We start from the raw sequence: 17,853 nt of genomic DNA, 5'->3' as shown, positions 1-17,853 counted from the left end.
ATATGTTTATAGAATTTTCAGGTGTTACTACGGGAAGATGCTCTTTGTTAGGAATGGGATTAAATTACCGTACTTTTCTTTCAATGTCACCACTTTGATGCTGATGTTACAAATTGCATGCAGTATTTTTTTCTTTTTAAAAAAACTGGACTCTGTGAGGCCATATGTTCTGCCAGTAGGTAAATGGATAAAGGATACAAGAATATGCATAGGCGAGGGATTATCATTAATTTATTAAACATTTTCCTATTCACAAATTGCTATTTAAAACTCAGACAAGCATCTCTCTGTAGGCAGAAGGCAATTGAGCTGTTAAAGTGCGGAACAAATGGCGCCTACTGCAGGTGAGAGATACTTAAACAGTGGAACGATTAAGAAATTCAGCAGCGAGCGTATTAAATGTGGAGATGTGATCAAATAAAGTGCGATTAAAAAGCAAACAGTGGTGCTTCTAAATGTGACATGTCCTTGCTGTGATGGTAATTTTGTTTTGCAGATATCTATGGACTACTTGTGAGTACCGTCCCCACGCCAGTCAAGTCGGTATCTAAAGTCTAAGAGCAATAGCAAAGATACACATTTGCGATCAGGTTGTATTGACAATATTTGACTAGGAGACTTGGTCAGTCCTCAAAGAGGCTTAATGGACATTTTTAAACTCGCATCCTGCAGCAAAGCGCCACCTAATCAAACAAATTACCTAATGCGAGGTTTGACGTTCAAATAACTACAATACCTTCCACTTTTATAGGGAATCCTAAATAACTCTTCATTCCTGATAAGAGTTAAAGTTGATTTTTTGTCTATACCCTCGTAATTTATGAACATGCAAAGCGATAACCATCTTGATTTAATGTCCGATCACGAACTCTCTCCTCCATCCCCACCCCCTTTTATTCCCCCCCATCTTTTTTCCAATAATTTATATAGATTTTTCTTTTGCCACCTATTTCCATTATTTTTAAATGTATTTCCATCCATTGTTTTATTTCTACCTTTTAGCCTATTTCGATCCCTTCCCCCCACCCCACCCCTACTAAGGCTATCTGGACCTTGCTTGTCCTGCTTTTCTACCCTTAATCAGCACATTCCTTAGATAATATCACCACCTTCAACACCTCTTTATCCATTTGTCTATGACATCTTTTGGCTATCTCCACCTCCACTGGCCCTCTATCCAGCTCTACCCCCCCCCCCCCCCAAACCAGTTTATATTTCACCTCTTTTCTATTTTTACTTTGTTCTGTTGAAGAGTCATACAGACTCGAAACATTAACTGTGTTCCTCTCTACAGATGCTGCCAGACCTGCTGAGTTTTTCCAGGTATTTTTATTTTTGTTTTAGATTTAATGTCCATTTGACAGTCTCAGAGTGGCTACTCATGATGGTTGTTTCAAGGTATCCTAATGAATACTACGTTAGTCTTGGGCTGTGTTTGGCACATTTTGCCTGTTAGCAGATAGATCAAAATCCTAGAACTCCATCCCTAACAGCACTTTGGATGTACCTACAGCACATGGACTGTAGGTTCAGGTAGCTCACCACCACCTTCAAGGGCAATTAGAGATGGGCAATAATGCCAGCCTAACCAGTGACACCCACATTCCTTGAATGAATTTAAAAAACTTCTTACAACTTTTTGAAAGGTCATTGAGAGTTTTTACACAAATGGCTCACAACAGTTTTAAGACTAGAGATTCATCCATCTGAAAAGCATTTTGTCCACGTTTCACAAAAGGGCTTGGTAAATTGTAGCACATTTGCAATATAGGTTTATTTTCACCTGCAAAAAGTTTAAATGCGATTGCGTAAAGTTTTATAAAAGTATTTTGCAAAAAGCAATTTGAACATGGCAAGGAACTATCCTGATAACCTAGGCTTTGGCATTTACTCCAAACAACTAAAGCTAAGCCAGTCTAGGCAAATGTGTCCTATGAATACCCCTTAAAACCCACCTCATTCCTCATATGTCTGAATACCTCTGGAGGGTGGCTCGGTGTCACATTTTATTTGATAAAACTCTGTGAAACACCTTGGGATATTTTACTATTTTAAAGGCACTATATAATGCAAATTGTTGTAGCAAAGTAAGCAGCCAATGTGAGTTTAGATAAGAATCAAAATGTAGCAATTTCCAGTAGAACTAGCAATTAATTTAATAGATTGCGCTTTGGAAGGAAGGGTGCTCAAAATTGCAGCTAATATCCCAAAGTATAAGATTGGCAACATTTATTTGGACTTGTAGACAAGCAAGACACAGATAGTGTGGCATTAACTTTGTAACAGAAGTTCGAGTCACTAAATAAATGATCAATAGTTACATCCAAAACCTCAAGTCTTTGTTGATGGATTTTACCATATGTATTGTCCACACAAAAATTCATTGTCTGCTCAATTGGTTCAGGTCTTATTGAAAATCATTTGTGTTCCTCATCTGACCATACAGAGTGTCATAATGTTTATTTAAATAAGAAAGTTGTTCTTTACTAGTGTGAAAACCAGAGCACACCATAACAACGAGCCTGGGGGAAATGCATTTATCACTGTCGCAGCTAGTGTTTCATTTTAAAGAAAACACTTTTTTTTTTACACCCAGTTCTTAATTCAGTTACTTAAATTATCATTAATTTGGAATTCTTAACTTTTTTGAAAGACCTCAAATTGTAAAATATTAATTTGGATTTTCGGAGGTGTTTAGTAAATAAATGATAAACACTGGCAAACTGCCTTGCTAAGTTAGTCAGTTATTTTCTCAAATAATCACCATGATTTAATGAAACATAAATACTGTCAATCTAGGTAAGTATGAATACTAGAATACTATCACTTTTTACTTCCTTTGTGCTGGGAAAAGTATTAATAAAACATTTGAGTATTGCTGAAAAAGAGAGACATGCTATCAAAGGTTTTAGTCTTGCACTCATCAGAATAGCTCCTAAGAAATCACCAACAGTAAAGGGGAACTGCAATTTACAGTTGGTAATTTCTTGTGAACTGTCCTGATGAGTACAAGGCGAAAAGTTTTGATAGTATGTCTCTTTTTTCAGTAGTACAGAACTTGAGTAGTACTAAGCAAAAATGTTTTTGATTCATCTATTTTTGAACAACAGGAGTTCAGTCACTAATCTTCAGGTAAACCCTTAAAGCTTTGCAAATACCATAATTATTAACCAGAACTTTTATATCCCACCCCAGAATCTTGGAATAGGTAAAATACTGTCGGTTCAAGTGAATTGGAGTGGTAGAAATCTTTGACCAACATTTCACCCAATTCCAACACTATCCCAAGCCTTGATCCCATTGTTAATATATGTTGTGATCTGTTGTTTCTTCCTAACAGTTCTGGGGTTCACAAATTCATCTCCAGTGAAATTTCACCTAAGATTGCGGCCTTTAAATACCATTACTACCACCTTCATATGACCACCATTTGCGTGGCACTCTATATATTCAAAATTCAAAATATTTTGCAAACAAAAATTGAATCAAAGGCAGAGAACAGAAAAAGATAAAAGTTAAAAGGGAAGGCCAAAGACACAGCATGGGGAAAAGGGATTTGAGCAGGTTACTTTTTCAAAGAAGGTGACAAGTTGGAGAGATCTTTGTGGGAAATTCCAGAGGAAAAAAAGTTTAATAGTGGAATATAAAGCCAAAAATGGGGAAATGGCACAAGGAAAATCTCAGCATTAAAGAAATACAGAGTTCTAGTGCCCAAAAGGCTGGAAATTGCCATTAAAGTAGAATAGGTTAAGGCCAAGTAGAGGTCCGAAAGGAAGGACAGAAGAATTCTAACAGTATTATTAACCATCTATCTGCATAAAAGAGTCCAATAGTTTATTTCTTTATGAAATAATTTTTACTCATCTGTTATAGATTTTCAAGGCATATCGATTGGATCTGGAATTAATTCAGAGTCTTCATTTAAGAAGACAGTTGTGAAGAACTGATGTAATTTCTCTAATCTCCCCCCAACCACCCCCCATTACCTTTCAAGTCAACTTACTCGTCTAGGCAAGGTCATGGTCAAATTGTGCTAGTTTTAAGAAGTTTCACCTTTTCAAGTTTCCACTTAAACTTATCTGCATATCATCGAATGTAAAATCTGCCTTGAACCAGTGCAGTCAGCAGTTTAGACTGCAATTTTAAAAAAAGATTTATAAATCAGTCAAGGATACCTTGAGTGGTAATTTGATTAATACAGCTGAAATAGGTTATCCCACAATCAGCATCTAGTTTACCCTCTACCACTTGAGTATTACAAATTTGAACAACTGAAAATGTCAGTAAAAAAATGAAGAACCACCAGTTTTATACTCATGATCAGTTATGGTAAAATTAAAAATGATATTCAAAAATCTTTTCAAATGTGCCTATTGGTGTCCTTACACTGAAAATAAGATTAATTTTAAGAACATAGTCGATGGCCTGCAAATGATTTAAAATCACTTTTTACATTTGAGCAAATCTGACAAGAAATAACTTCAAGGATTGAAATTAACGTCCATGGTTGGATTAACTCTAGGGAATATTTAAAGTATTTTAGCCCAAACTTGCATCAAATGATGTCATTATATATACAGCTAATCAAACAAGAGAATGAATACCATTGAATGTATTGCCAAAATTGCTCAGTCTTCCAGTCAGTTACATACATGATTGCTCAACTAATTTAATATTTTAGATCAAGTTGGATGAAAGTGCTATTTTTTTCCAGTTGCATACATCTATATTGTAGCCTTATAGAAGCTGGAGCTAGATGAATCAGTATTACGTTCAGTGTATGTGGCAGCCTTCCATTTCGTAAGACAATGGTTTGCACCGAGGTGGTGAACTCTGTGTTGAGGATCGCCTAATGTTGCTTGGAACTCTACTCTGGCAGGCAGTCTCTGCCACTTTTACTGCAGAGGAAGACAGTGGGCTGACCTCTATTTTCTCTGGGCCCTCTTTTTGGCCAACTGAGCTTTCGTTTCTGCTAACCCCTTCTAATGCTCCTTCAAACTGTCAGCCGCCAAAAGTCATAGGTGTCAGCGATAGTCTCCCAGTTATCACCGTCAATATCCGCCATCGTCATACCTCAATTCTAGGTTTCCTTGTAGTGGAGGTATGGATGCCCATGAGGTTGTGACCCAGTAGCCAAATCACTGTGTAGGTGGTCTTGGGGAGAATTTTCTCCCTGTTTGGGGGGGTGGGGGGGGGGGGGGGGGGGGGGGGGTTGCGTGTTGGACAGGAGTGGGTGTGGGCAGGCGCATAGCCAATGCTGACCTGCGATCGGCTGCACGCTGCCATTTTACATGGGTGGGCTCCTAGTGTGATGTGCATCCGGAAGCGCTGTGCTCTCCCTGTGTGGACAGTGGAAGTAGGCCAAGTCAGGGCCTGCACTCTTTTGCGCACACGTGCAAAAAAGAGTGCCAAAATCTCCCTGAAGCAGCTTGTGCCTCTGAGATTAGTTTGATATTTGAAAATTTTAGTAAAGAAAAAAAAGGTTTTAAGACGTCTCCTCATGTGACAGTTTCACATAAGCTGGGACATGTCATTAAATTTGATTAAAAATTTTTATTAAAAACTTTTAAAAACCTTCATGAAACCTCATCCTGCCTGTGGATGAGGTTTCATGTTAAATGCTAAGGCTGCCTGGACTTTTCACCTGCCCACCAACCTTTAGGTTGGACGGGCAGCTCAGTTAATTAGCTTAATTGGTGTTTAAACAGCCTTAATACGCCTCTGACAGTTCGGTGGGCGTGCAGCCGACTCTAGTGTGTGCCTGAACTCAAGATCTGAATGGCGCACAGTGGCATTGGGACGCATGCCCGGCCTAACCATGCGTCATTTTACGCATTGGTGAGTGGGCCCCGCCCCGAAAATTCTGGCATTTGGGTGCATTACCGTCATCTGTCTGATGTATGTGGCTGAGCCAGCACAAAACATCGTTGGCTTAACAATGATGGAATTAGAATGCAATAGGACCTCAGTGTTGGTCACCTTCTCCTGCCAAGAGATGCCAGGGAGATATCTGAGACAGCGAAGGTGGAACTGTTCAACCTTTTCTACAGTAGTGAGACCTGGACAACATATGGTAGGCAGGAGACGAGTGTGCTGAGGATACAGGCTTGGTAGACTTGCAGTTTGGTATTCTGAGTCAGGTTGCTGTTGTTCCACATGCTCTTACTCAGATTGAACATAACAGCTGAAGTTTTTGCAATGCATTTGTTGATTTCAGCATCAAGTGACAGATTACTGGTGATTATGGAGCTATCAACAGCCTCCAGCGTCATATTGTCAATGCGGATAGGTGGCAGTGAGCAACATCCTGGACTGTGACATTTGTTTACCTGATGGTCAAACCAAACTTTTTACAGGCGTAAGAGTCTGCTCATTTGATGCTGTAGAGGTTCCTCAGTATGGAAGTTAGTGAGGCATCAGCAGCATGGAACAACTCTCTAATGAGAACTTAGCACACTTATGGGCCAAATCTTCCAGTCTTTTGATTGGCTAACCCTGGGTGCACAACCAAAGATGTGGGTTGGGACCTTGTTGAAGTCCTGATGCACAGACCTATGTAGGAATTGCCCGGGAAGTTTAAACTTCCGACAGGCAAGTCCCGTGCTCCCCGAGACCCTGCACAAATGGCTTGAAGTTAAGAGTCGGAGTCTTCGGGCAGTTCCACTGTACTCATCTGGATAGTTACCAAGGAAATGTTAGAAAGATTAAAAACTAGTCTATCACCTGGGTACTTACACAACCAACCTGACTAAATCCATCTAACCTGACTAACCCCCAACCCCACCCACTTACCCACCAACTCACTCACCAAGGCTACTCATTCACTCACAATCAAAGACTGGACATTTAAACTTAAACAGCTTGTGCTATAAAAATGGGCTGTGTCATGTCTTCTGCTGACTACTCACTCTGAAAGAGAACCCCAAGGGATGCTATGTCTTTCTGTGAAAGCTGGGATCAGATCATCACAGAAAAATTGCACAGCAATGTTGAGCCAGGGGGATTTTAAGCGCAGTGGCAATCCAACCATCACTGTGTGGAAGATCTGGGCCCGTGTCTTGGAGCTCAGTGAACATGGCTGAACAGCTTTCGGTTAGTTCTGGTATGCAAATAGACATTGTCAATGACCTGAAGGCATATGACAGCAGCAAACAGAAGAATATGCCAGAGTGTCAGTGCCAGAATACAACCCTTTTTGATCCCGCCATGGATCTCAAAGTGCTCCAATGTTGCACCATCATAGCTGACCTTCCCCCATAATATTGTCATGGAAAGAGATCACATTGAGCAGCTATGGTGGGCGGGCGGGCAAATTTTCTCCAGCTTGAATAGACCACCTCTGTTCACATGGTTGAATGCCTTGGTACGGTCGATGAAGGCAATATATAGTGGTCTCCTTTGTTCAGAGCATTTCTTTTGTAGCTTCTGCACCGAGAGGATCATGTCAATTGTAGATCTTCCAGATCTGAAACCACATTGGGATTCGGGATAGATACAGTATTAAAAGGGCAGCACAGGCATATACCTTTCCCACAATGCTCAGCAAAGAGATGCCTCAATAGTTGTTACAATTGCTGTGGTCACCCTTGTGCTTGTACAGGGTCACAATCTCTGCATCATGCATATCCTGGGCATGGCCCCCTTTCCTCAGCAAAGGCAGAGATACTCATGCAGTTGCTGCAGGAGTATTGGTTTCCCGTGCTGCTTGAGTTCAGATGGTATAGCATCAGCACATGGAGCTTTGCCCATAGCAAGCAAGTCAAGTTTTACTAAATTCCTCCACTGTAGGTTTGATAGCCAGCTCTGCCATGACAGGCAGGCTTTCGAGCTTCCTTGGTAAGAATGTTCTCCCTAGAGCACAACCCAAGGTAGTTTTGACCCATCTCTCCAATTATTTACTGCACTCAGTGATGACCTCTCCCCTGCCTTTGTTTGCAATGGAGACTTTTTTTCTGATGGACTGGTTGCCGTTTTGATCCCTTCATACATGCCCGACAGTCTGTGTCAATTGACATCTGGATATTCTGGCAGAGAGTTGTAACCAGTTGGTGCAGCACCTAGCAGGCTGTTGGACTTTACCTTGAATGGCTCTTAAAGCATTGCTTGCTCCGATCTGTCTTGTAATTAATGAGAACGGGTGCTCAGATCTCTCATAATTAATGAGCGAACCACTTGGCTTCAATGATCTGTTCCATCGCAGTGATGTTAGCCTCAGACCAGTCAGCATTTTCCGCTCTTGTTTCTCATTTGTTGATGCATGGTATCGTAGATGGTCTCCTGAAATATATTCCATTTCGCTTCTGCACTCTGTATGGGAATGCCAGAAAGTGCCTATTCAATCGAATCATGGGGTTGTTGGTTTTTGTCTGGGTTGGCAGTATCACTGATGTTGATGAGAATGGCATTTCTGCTTTGAATGAAAAAACTTCAAGGGTTACAGCTTCACCCTAGGGAGTGAATGGTATCACAGCTGTAGTTGGTGTGTGTTCAGAATGCTGTTGCGAGTCACATCTGATGTTCAGATCCAGCTGGTGCCAATGTCCTGACCTTGAATGTTTCCAGTACACCTTGTGTTCTGAAAGGTGTGTGTTGGTTACACAAAGCTCATGGTAGCAGCAAAGCTTAAATGGTCTCTGTTGGTTTTCAGGCCATGACATTAGGGCAGGAGGGCTATGCCTCATGGTCTGTGCCTACATTTGCATTGAAATCCCCTAATAGGTAATAATGTACTAACTTAGGAATTCTGCTGATAGCAGTACCAAGATCCTCATAGAACTGGTCTTTTGCCTTTGGAGTGAAACTGGAACATAGATACTCTTGAGGTTAACTGGTCCTGTTCAAGCTGAAAGGCAGATGGAGAGAACATATTCTGAACTATTTGTTGAAGGTTCTATCAAGGGTAGCGAGTTCCTAACAGCAAAGCTCATGCATTTCCTTTTACCTCTTCCCCTGTCAGGTGAACATATAATGTTCTTCTTTCAGTGATCTGTTCTCAGCAAACAATGTCTCTTGTAGGGATGCTATGTTGCTGTCCAATCAATCAAGTTCAATGTCAATCACAGCTGTTTTGCACTCATCAACCAGCTGCAACTCATCTGTAAGTCTCATGCACATGGGCCTGACGTTCCAGCTCGCCAGCAGAAGAATTCTCATCTTTATTTTTGTTTCCTTTGTTTGCCTGGTGTGATGGATTCCATCCACATATTCAGCAGAGACTCATAAGGTCCAAGAATCCATTGAAGTTGATGGACAGTGGCGGGTCAGCACACTACTAGTCGGGGGCTGCCCAACTTGAGGTGGGTGGTGGCTGACCAGTGGGACATGATGGTCCCTCCCACCAGAGGCAGCCCATAGCTCTACCCCAATCAAGTTGGGCTTATCACTCAGATCTGCTGTTTACTGTGTTGCTTTAACACTCTGAAGCAAAACTGGAGTGTCCTCTCCAGGATGCAAGGCTAGATAAAATTTATGAATGCTCTGGGCTGCCCAAATGTCCGGGTGTCCCCCCACCCCCCACCAACTCATGAGCGCTCTAGTCGATTGTAAAGGAATGCAAAGCACAATGTTTGGCACTGGCTTGGTTGCAGGAGTTCCTGGAAAAATGACGTATCCGACATCACTCCCTTAGGATTCAACTGCAGATTTTTTGTCAGGGTTTACTCCTTTACCTTTCAACTCTCCTGAGGTATCTACAGGCAGTGGAGCTATGCATCCATAGCTGGGAGTTTGGATCATGAGTGCCAGGAGATGTCCACATGCCCATGGGCCTGCATTCCGCATGTCTGGGGGCTAAACATCCTCCAAGTTCCTCTGAAGTCCAAAGTCACTTAGTAATACGATAAAGGTTTTAATATGTCCAGCAATCCATTTTAAGTAAGTGCCATATTAAAGTTTCCTAATTACATCAGTGATGATATATGACAACCACATTGCTTCAAGTTATATAACCAAATGCATCAGAACCACCATATAAGGTATATTTATTACATGCTTGTTAAAGCAGAACTGAGAACTAGCACCAATAGCCTCTTTATGGAAAGAAACAATTGTCATTTGTTTTCCTAACCCTAGTTTCATACAGATCATAGCTGACATTTGCACATCTTGTATATATTTTCACCATACAGAATTAAATGAAAAATAGAGCAGAGACACAGACCATTTGGCCCAACTAGTCGTCTGGTGTTTATTCTCCACGAGTGTCCTCTTATCCTTCATCTATCATCATAACCCTCCTCCCCTTAAGTGTATTTGGTAGTGCTTTCCACACTCACCATTGTCTGGGTAAAGAACCTACTTCAGATGTGATTTCTGAGTGCCTATCTTATATTGGTGGCCTCTAGTTCTGCTGTTTCCCACAAATGGAAACACTAAAAACCTTTTATGACTTTAAAGCTAGTTATTAGGTCATCTCTCAGCCTTCACACCCCAAGAGTAAACAGAAACTTGTTTGTCCTTTCCTGATATGTAATGATACCAGAAATGTGAAGTTATGCCTAACTTAATTCAGTGAAACTGGGAGGGGACAAATGAAACATTTGCCAATTAGTTAGATCACTTAAGTCAGCAAGTTGCCACATGAGAAAGACTTTGATAATTCCAATTAAAGTGTACAGGAATACTTGCACGTTTTGAAAATCTATTCAATTCAAAAATAATACACCATGAATTTTTTGTTGTATTTATTACCGTGCAACAGCTAATACTGCTGACAGTGACTTTTATGACTATAACATGGGACTTCCATAGGGTCTGGTATCTGCATGGTTTTGATTATCACTATCACTTGCATTTCAACACCAAGTACCTAGTATTTGATATCAGGCTTGATCTTCAACTGATCCAGATGACACTGTTTTCCAAAATAATTTTGTTAATCTGATTATAATTTAGGCTTGGATAGAAGACAAGCCTGAAACTGGCTAGAAAAATGTTAATTTTCATTAGCTTTTAATGGAGGACAACATTTATTTTTATTTCTGGCACCTTTAGCTAATCCATAGAGTAACAACTGTTCTAACATTCAGCACAAGACAAAGACAACATCAGCTTGGAACAAAAGCAAAATACCCTGGATGTGAAAAATCGGAAATAAAAACAGAAAATGCTGGAAATGCTCGGGTGGTCAGGCAGCATCTGTGGACAGAGAAACAGAATTATCCTTTCAGATTGATGACCTTGCATTTCATTTCAGATACAATCAGTAGGTTCTAAGTTTGGGTTACGTAGCAGCGCAAAAGGAAGTCAAACTAAAATGTTAATACTTGCATGATGCAAAGTTGAAAAACGTTATCCTCTGTAGCATTATTTCAACAATATTAAATATTCCTTAATGAGGTCACAGCATGAACTGATAAAATAATTGACATCTATACAGTCAAGATTTACTCAGTTTCCTGGTAAAATAGGGACAACATTCCATAATATAGTTAATACGCTTTATTAAATATCTGAAACATGCAGCATATGGTTTTTAGCAATATTTCAAGCGTGGCTACAAATGCAGAATGCATTTAGAAGTTTAATACGTGTAATGAAAGATGTGCTTTGTCACAACTTAATTACAGTGGAAACGTAATTATACTGAACTTACTCATTAAATCATTAGCAGATTAATACCATTGGTACTTTCCTTTCAACCCAATGTAATTTCTAAACATGCAATCAATTTACTGAGAGCCATTTATATCAAAATTCTTTCATAACAATATACATACCAAGCAAAGCTACATGCAGCCATTTTTCTTAGCTTGTTTACAATATCAGACCAAATATAGAATATCAATTTAATATAGAATATAAACAGATGCTAACTGCATACTCCATTTTTAACTTATAATTGAGCTGTTTAAATTTTCCATAGATACATGGAGAGTTACATTGAATGATCAGTAACATTTTCACTTCTAAAATGCCATGAATTCATATAATATACAACATGAAATCTTATACATACTCATTAAAAAACAACTCTGAATGCCTTGCCGAGGTGCATTTAAAAAAATCATTGAAGACAATCTTGCATAACATTCTGCTTCACATTTATCAATGAAGTTTACATATATTCAGTGTTCAATATGTTCAATTACTGCAGAAATCAGTTATGGTCTTTGTTCAATATGCTTGTAGCAGGACTGTGCAGCATCCTACCTTATTAAAATAAAACCGCATAGATGCCCATGTATTTGAAGTATCATTTTATATGTTGTACTCTTCATGGCTGATGTTGCATTCATTAGATTTATTTTGAAAAATGTAGTAAAGTAGAAGGGAGCATTAAGTTACCTTCAACTATTTATAAGTTCTTCTTGGTCAAAGCATTTAAAAACCTCAGATGCAAGAAAAATGCACAGTTTTTCAGTGAGTTATGTTATAAGCAGCGTATGTGTATCTATACCACAAGTAGAAATGAACATACTCAACAGATACATTCCATGCAACACAATAGATCATAAGGGAAAGTGGATAATGCAGGGATAAACAAGTCAAATATGAAAATTGGATGTAACCTTTTCGATTTTGCAGATAATTTGGACGACACATAAGTAGACTTGGCTGGTTTTACTCCTTTAGTTTCTGACAAGTGACAAATCTCAAACGCTTCATCCTCAACAGTTTACATCCTTTATCAAAGAGACTGCTATTGGGAGGGAGCAGTAATTAAAATGGCAAGGAATAAAATGAAGGGATTGTTGTAATATATGCTCATTGCAGGGCAAAAGTTCATTAAAATCAGAAATAAGTGTTTCACCTTTAATTATCTCTTCTGAGGTTTACAGAAGTAGGACTGATACAAACCACAGGGACTAGGGCAATTGCATCAGATCTCTAGTGAAGGAAGCAGCCATAGCATTGCAGTGAAAGTTCAGCTTTTAACTAGCATTTTTTAAAAATCCAACAGGAGGAAAGAAGGAAAACCATTGGTGTCCAGTGTTGGTATTATTGTACCTTTAGCACTGACCCTAAACAGAATTGAAGCATCCTTTGTGTTCCCTCAGTGTAAACCAGAACATTTAACTTTCAACAGTTTATCCAATTTGGAAAATATGAATGAATAATTTATTGCACACAATGTTAAGTTCTTAGTCCAGCCGGTGACCTCAGTTATTGAGTCATTGGCTCAGAAATCGATAAATTGTACATTTCACTGTTCCTACTCTGCAGCCCGGTTTCTATTATAGAAGACTATTTGGAAATAAATGAATTTTATGCTTAATTAAAGAAAGTACATTCAGGTTTCCAATAGCAGCTAACCAGTGAAGACAAATAAAACTGTTTTAGGGTGCAAATACGATACTGAAGTGACAGAGCTATTATTTAGGCATAATGCAGAATACACGCAATACACATTACATCTTTAAAAACTGTACAAAAAACTCTGGTTCACAGAATCACAATACATGTCCTTTGCAAATGACATCCATCATTTTACTTCTGTCTAAACCAATAACAAAATAATCGAGCACTGGCACCGATAAAAGAAACTGGAGGCAAGAATACTTTCTGTCATAGAAGATTTAAATTCAGTATGGATGACTCTAAGTTTAACCAGGATGGTAAAAGCAGCAGCTAGTAACCTAGATATCACAAAAAGAGGCAGTGGAAAATAAAAAGGTGCAAGGTAAAATATAATGGCACAACAGAGGAAGAGTCTGGAAGTACATTAGCCAATAAACACCATCTTTGGGTTTAGGCGATGTCCTCTTGCAAGTCATATAGATGTTCACTGTAAAATGTACAACTTTATTACATTGTCAAGTCTCCTTAATTATTGGCATCCTTCTACAAATGGCATATTTATTACATCAATTCTCTAAAGGGCAGGTCCCTTGGACCTGAACTGAAACATTATTCTTTTTAAAAGGGCATCTTAAATCAGCATGGATGACTTTGTAGTTTTCACAGCTCTTGTCTGTACCATTCATTAATACTTCAAAAAGTTCACTGTATTTTATTTCTGCAGTCAATAAAAAAATCTACATGTACTAAGGATTTGATATGGCTTCTATCGCTAAATAATAAAAACAAAGTTATCCAGCAAGTATCTTTAATAGTGTAAAGAATAACAAAAGTTAATTTACAAAAGCTGGCATTATGTTTTTATGAAACATTAAAAGAAGACCAAGTGCACAAAATTTAAGTAATTTAAACCTTTTGTTGCAAATTTCATTTTCAAAAGTGCAAAGGCAATACTGGTATAGAGCATTTAAATAGATTCTGTGGGCACTTAAAACATTTAAATAATTTTAATGGTATGTGTCAAATTTTCAAAACAAGCAACTTTACCCAGTTAAGAGTACTCCTCAGGGTTGGAGGTCTGTATTGTTTTATTGCAGCCAGGTAATTAACCCTGAATGACTAAAGTAGCTTTTACCTTCAGCTTAAAAACTTTGATATCAACACGCTTTCGATGAGTGATTCTGGACAAAAACAAGAAATGGCTACCTGCTGTACGGCTACACTTCATGTACCTTAAGATGCTCACAGGTCTAAATGACAGTAATTTGCAACCATAGACTATGTCCATTAAATGTCTAGCATTAAATAATCTGTTTTGAATAACTATCATAAATGTGACAGTCAACTGAATATAAAGGTAAATTAATACTTCTGGATTATGATGCATTAAAGACTACAATCAGCTGTTAAAGGCTATTCAGTAATGTGGCAGTTATAGTTCAATTTAAAATGCACAAGAAACCTTAGTATTGTTTGGCATAAAATGCACAACTTTTATTCTGAACAACTAGCAAAGAATGTCTTTACAAAAATGTATTTAACTTAGCATCAAATTTGTGAGAACTATCATTCTTCGGACCAGCTGCTTTTTAAATGACAGAAAACTTGACATTTTTATTTTAAGACTATATGAACAATTCACCACTGGAGGCTGGTTCTATAAAATCTCAAGTACCATTTCAAAAAGATGAAACATCTCAGGTTGGAGTTATACTGCACTCTCAACCAAATCCAGTACAAGATGGGTGTGGTTGGGAGGGGTTACACCCTCTGGCTCTCTGGTGTTTTAAGTTATGGTGCCATTTTGAATCAACAGTCACCAACTTCTCCTAAATGCAAAAGCGCCAGTAAAACCACAGCCTCAGGTGACATAACTAATGTTTCAACAAACATAAATAAATATCATCAGTTTGTTCTGAAAAAAAGATGCCCAGTGTATTTCTGCTATACATTTGCCCCCTAAACAGGATGAAATGCAGAGAAAATGAGAATGGAAAACATTGCATTTTCTAATGTATTGCAATATTAGGTAAATTATATTTTGTGTAAGTACAGGTGTAAAATGAGCTCCAGAAAGAGAGCCCAGTGTTCTGGAAGTACTGGAAGATTCAAATACATCAGGTAATCAAGTAACAGGCAAGAATAAAGTGATCAGTTTTGGCAACACAGAGCATACCTACATCTTGTTCAAACGTATTCAACTAAAGCATATGAATGCCTGCTGCATTATAATAGAAAACGCACCACTAAATTTACTGTGTGAATTCCTCCCCAATAAATATGTCAGACCCTTCCCCAAAGTACATAAACATAACAGATAATCAAGTAATAAGCAAGTATAAAGTGATCAGTTTTGGCATCGCAGAGTATACTGACATTTTGCTTCAATATATTCAAGTGTATTAATGACTTCCACAATATAAATACAAAACACAACACTATACTGTGGAAACTCCCCAAATAAATGTTGGATCCTTCCCAAAGGTATGCAAACAGTACTGTAACTATTTAAACGATAACTATAATTACAGCAAAGCTATATTCATTTTAGATTGCTATTTCATTCTATTGTTGCTACATCCTATCTGTAAAGATAATACAAAAATAAATATGCAAGGTCAACAGGCGAGAGTCATTCAGAGAGAGAGGGCTCCCCCCATAGTCAATCTACCAGTGAAGTCACTATATATGTGCTAATCTGCACAATTTGTTTAAAACAAATTGACATTTTAATTTAAGTTCATACTTGAATGTTAGCCATATTGCTAAGAGAGAGACTTAAGATATATTGATTCTACTTTGCTTGGCAACAATTACTCAATACTCACTGTGGAAAGTTTTACACTATTTCAGTTCTGTAAACTACTTTACTAATTTGTGGACTATAAAGGTCTTCAGAGTTGCCATCCATTTTGCAACAGGTACTAACTATATTTTGTCAATTACAAAATGTTAATTAGGTCAATTGTTTTTTGATAGCTTTCCAGCTTTTCTAGATGGTTCGTATGGTACTCTAAGAATGCTGGGAGTTTCTTCCATTACTCGCACTAGAAGGTTATCAATGTAGTCCTCAAGCTCCCGGATTTGACCATCCTTTCTCTTAACAAGTTCTTTGTGCTTCACAAGTTCATAGATCAGTTCATCATATGATAAGTTACGATATCCAGTGGCAAGTAGACCAGGATCCTGGAATCAGAAACTGAAGTTAGATTGTATACATTTGTAACCTCCTTGTATTAGACTATTTTTAAACCCACAAATAACTTAATACTAGGTGCCACTTAAAGCTTACATGAAGTCAGTTTTTCCCTGCAACAAACCCTGCGATCATTGCAAATCGATGATGCCACACTATTGGATATTCCTCCAAAGACAGGCACTGGCTTATCAAAGATGGCAGCACCATAATGGACCTCCCACTGCAGCTATTTCAAAACCAGTTCTGCACTAAATTGATAAAAACAAAAAAACTGCGGATGCTGGAAATCGGACTTAGAACTTCAACTTAGCTAAAATATGAGCATAATTTAAACCTCATCCCTCTTGCATTCTCTTGGTTTGTTTGGGGGGCTCCTAGTTACATATTCACTGAAGATGGGATCATGTAGATTGTTTCCAATAACAATTAATCTCATATTCAGAACATTGAAAATATTCAATCCAGCCCAGGTTAGGATCTCAATTGCTATAATTAGCAAATATTTGAAATACATAAAGCTTGAGTTAACACACTAAAGGACTATTTGAGGAAGGGGGAAAGGAAAAAAATATGATTTTAAAAAGAAAAAGAGGATTTGCTCATTTAAATATAATTCATATTTCCAACATAATTTTGGAAACAAAGTTTAGTGCTGTAATGTTGTGAGATTTAATTACAAAATTGAATACACAGATTAGGATTTTTACTCAACCTTTGAAACCAATTGCTTGGGGCAATTATTTTGTAGGGATGGAGGAACGATCCCATTACCCCAGTTGCCCTTCCAGCCTTAGGAGTGATTTTACCTTTTTGGGGCAGGTTCCTGCAGAAGTAGCGGCTTTCAAAAAAAATGGAAACATTTTAAAATTTTTTACTTGTAGTTCCTTCTGGGGTGAATGTTTGAAAGAAAAAGATGATCAATTCAGGACTGTTACAAGAGAACACTGGATGATCCTGGGCTCCTTGAAATCTAGTGTGCACACTGAAGGATATATTTTACAGATTTGCATTTAAATTGCAACATGCCTCCCATATGGATATTACTTGAGCCACTGGATTAAGGGTTGCACCAGTACACGTGACTAGCTATGTTTGGTCTCAGTCCACCCTAGTTTCACCAAAATAATCATCAGGTGTGTGGCCAGGAAATCTATGCCATTAAATCTGAAAATAAGCACATTAATTTTTTGTATGTACAAGATAAAAGAAATAACGCAATGATTGAAAACTGAAATGTTTTTGGAAAATAATCAGCTTTGCAAAATAACATTTTAATAGGCATGAATGATTGTGATTGATCTTAAATTTTGTTTTAGCTAGAAATATGACACTTTTTGTGAAAATGGTCAAAATGTGCCTCCTGATTTCTTGGTAGAGTGATCTAGTTCTCCAGTTTTGTAATCAATATCCAAACA

The 17,853-nt window shown here is 38.2% G+C and overlaps 2 protein-coding genes across 4 annotated transcripts in view; one reads left to right on the top strand and one right to left on the bottom strand.

Annotated features, from left to right (window-relative positions):
• LOC121289648 overlaps positions 1-17,853 on the top strand; it is a 498,843-nt gene that overhangs the window by 76,869 nt on the left and 404,121 nt on the right. The window lies entirely within an intron of this gene.
• Positions 14,034-17,853, bottom strand: part of LOC121289561 (rab11 family-interacting protein 2) — a 77,267-nt gene continuing 73,447 nt past the window's right edge. For 2 of the 3 annotated variants that reach the window (XM_041209080.1, XM_041209082.1), the window contains one exon: positions 14,034-16,425. In XM_041209080.1, coding sequence (XP_041065014.1) covers positions 16,201-16,425 — 225 coding nt within the window. In that variant the 3' untranslated portion in view covers positions 14,034-16,200. The remainder of the gene's footprint in view (positions 16,426-17,853) is intronic. The other variant, XR_005945604.1, reaches the window with a different exon arrangement.

This window comes from Carcharodon carcharias, chromosome 17 (assembly GCF_017639515.1).
Source record: "Carcharodon carcharias isolate sCarCar2 chromosome 17, sCarCar2.pri, whole genome shotgun sequence".
NCBI classification, from domain to species: domain Eukaryota; kingdom Metazoa; phylum Chordata; class Chondrichthyes; order Lamniformes; family Lamnidae; genus Carcharodon; species Carcharodon carcharias.
The sequence above is the reverse complement of the archived record's forward strand: the minus strand, read 5'-3'. Positions and strand labels throughout refer to the sequence as shown.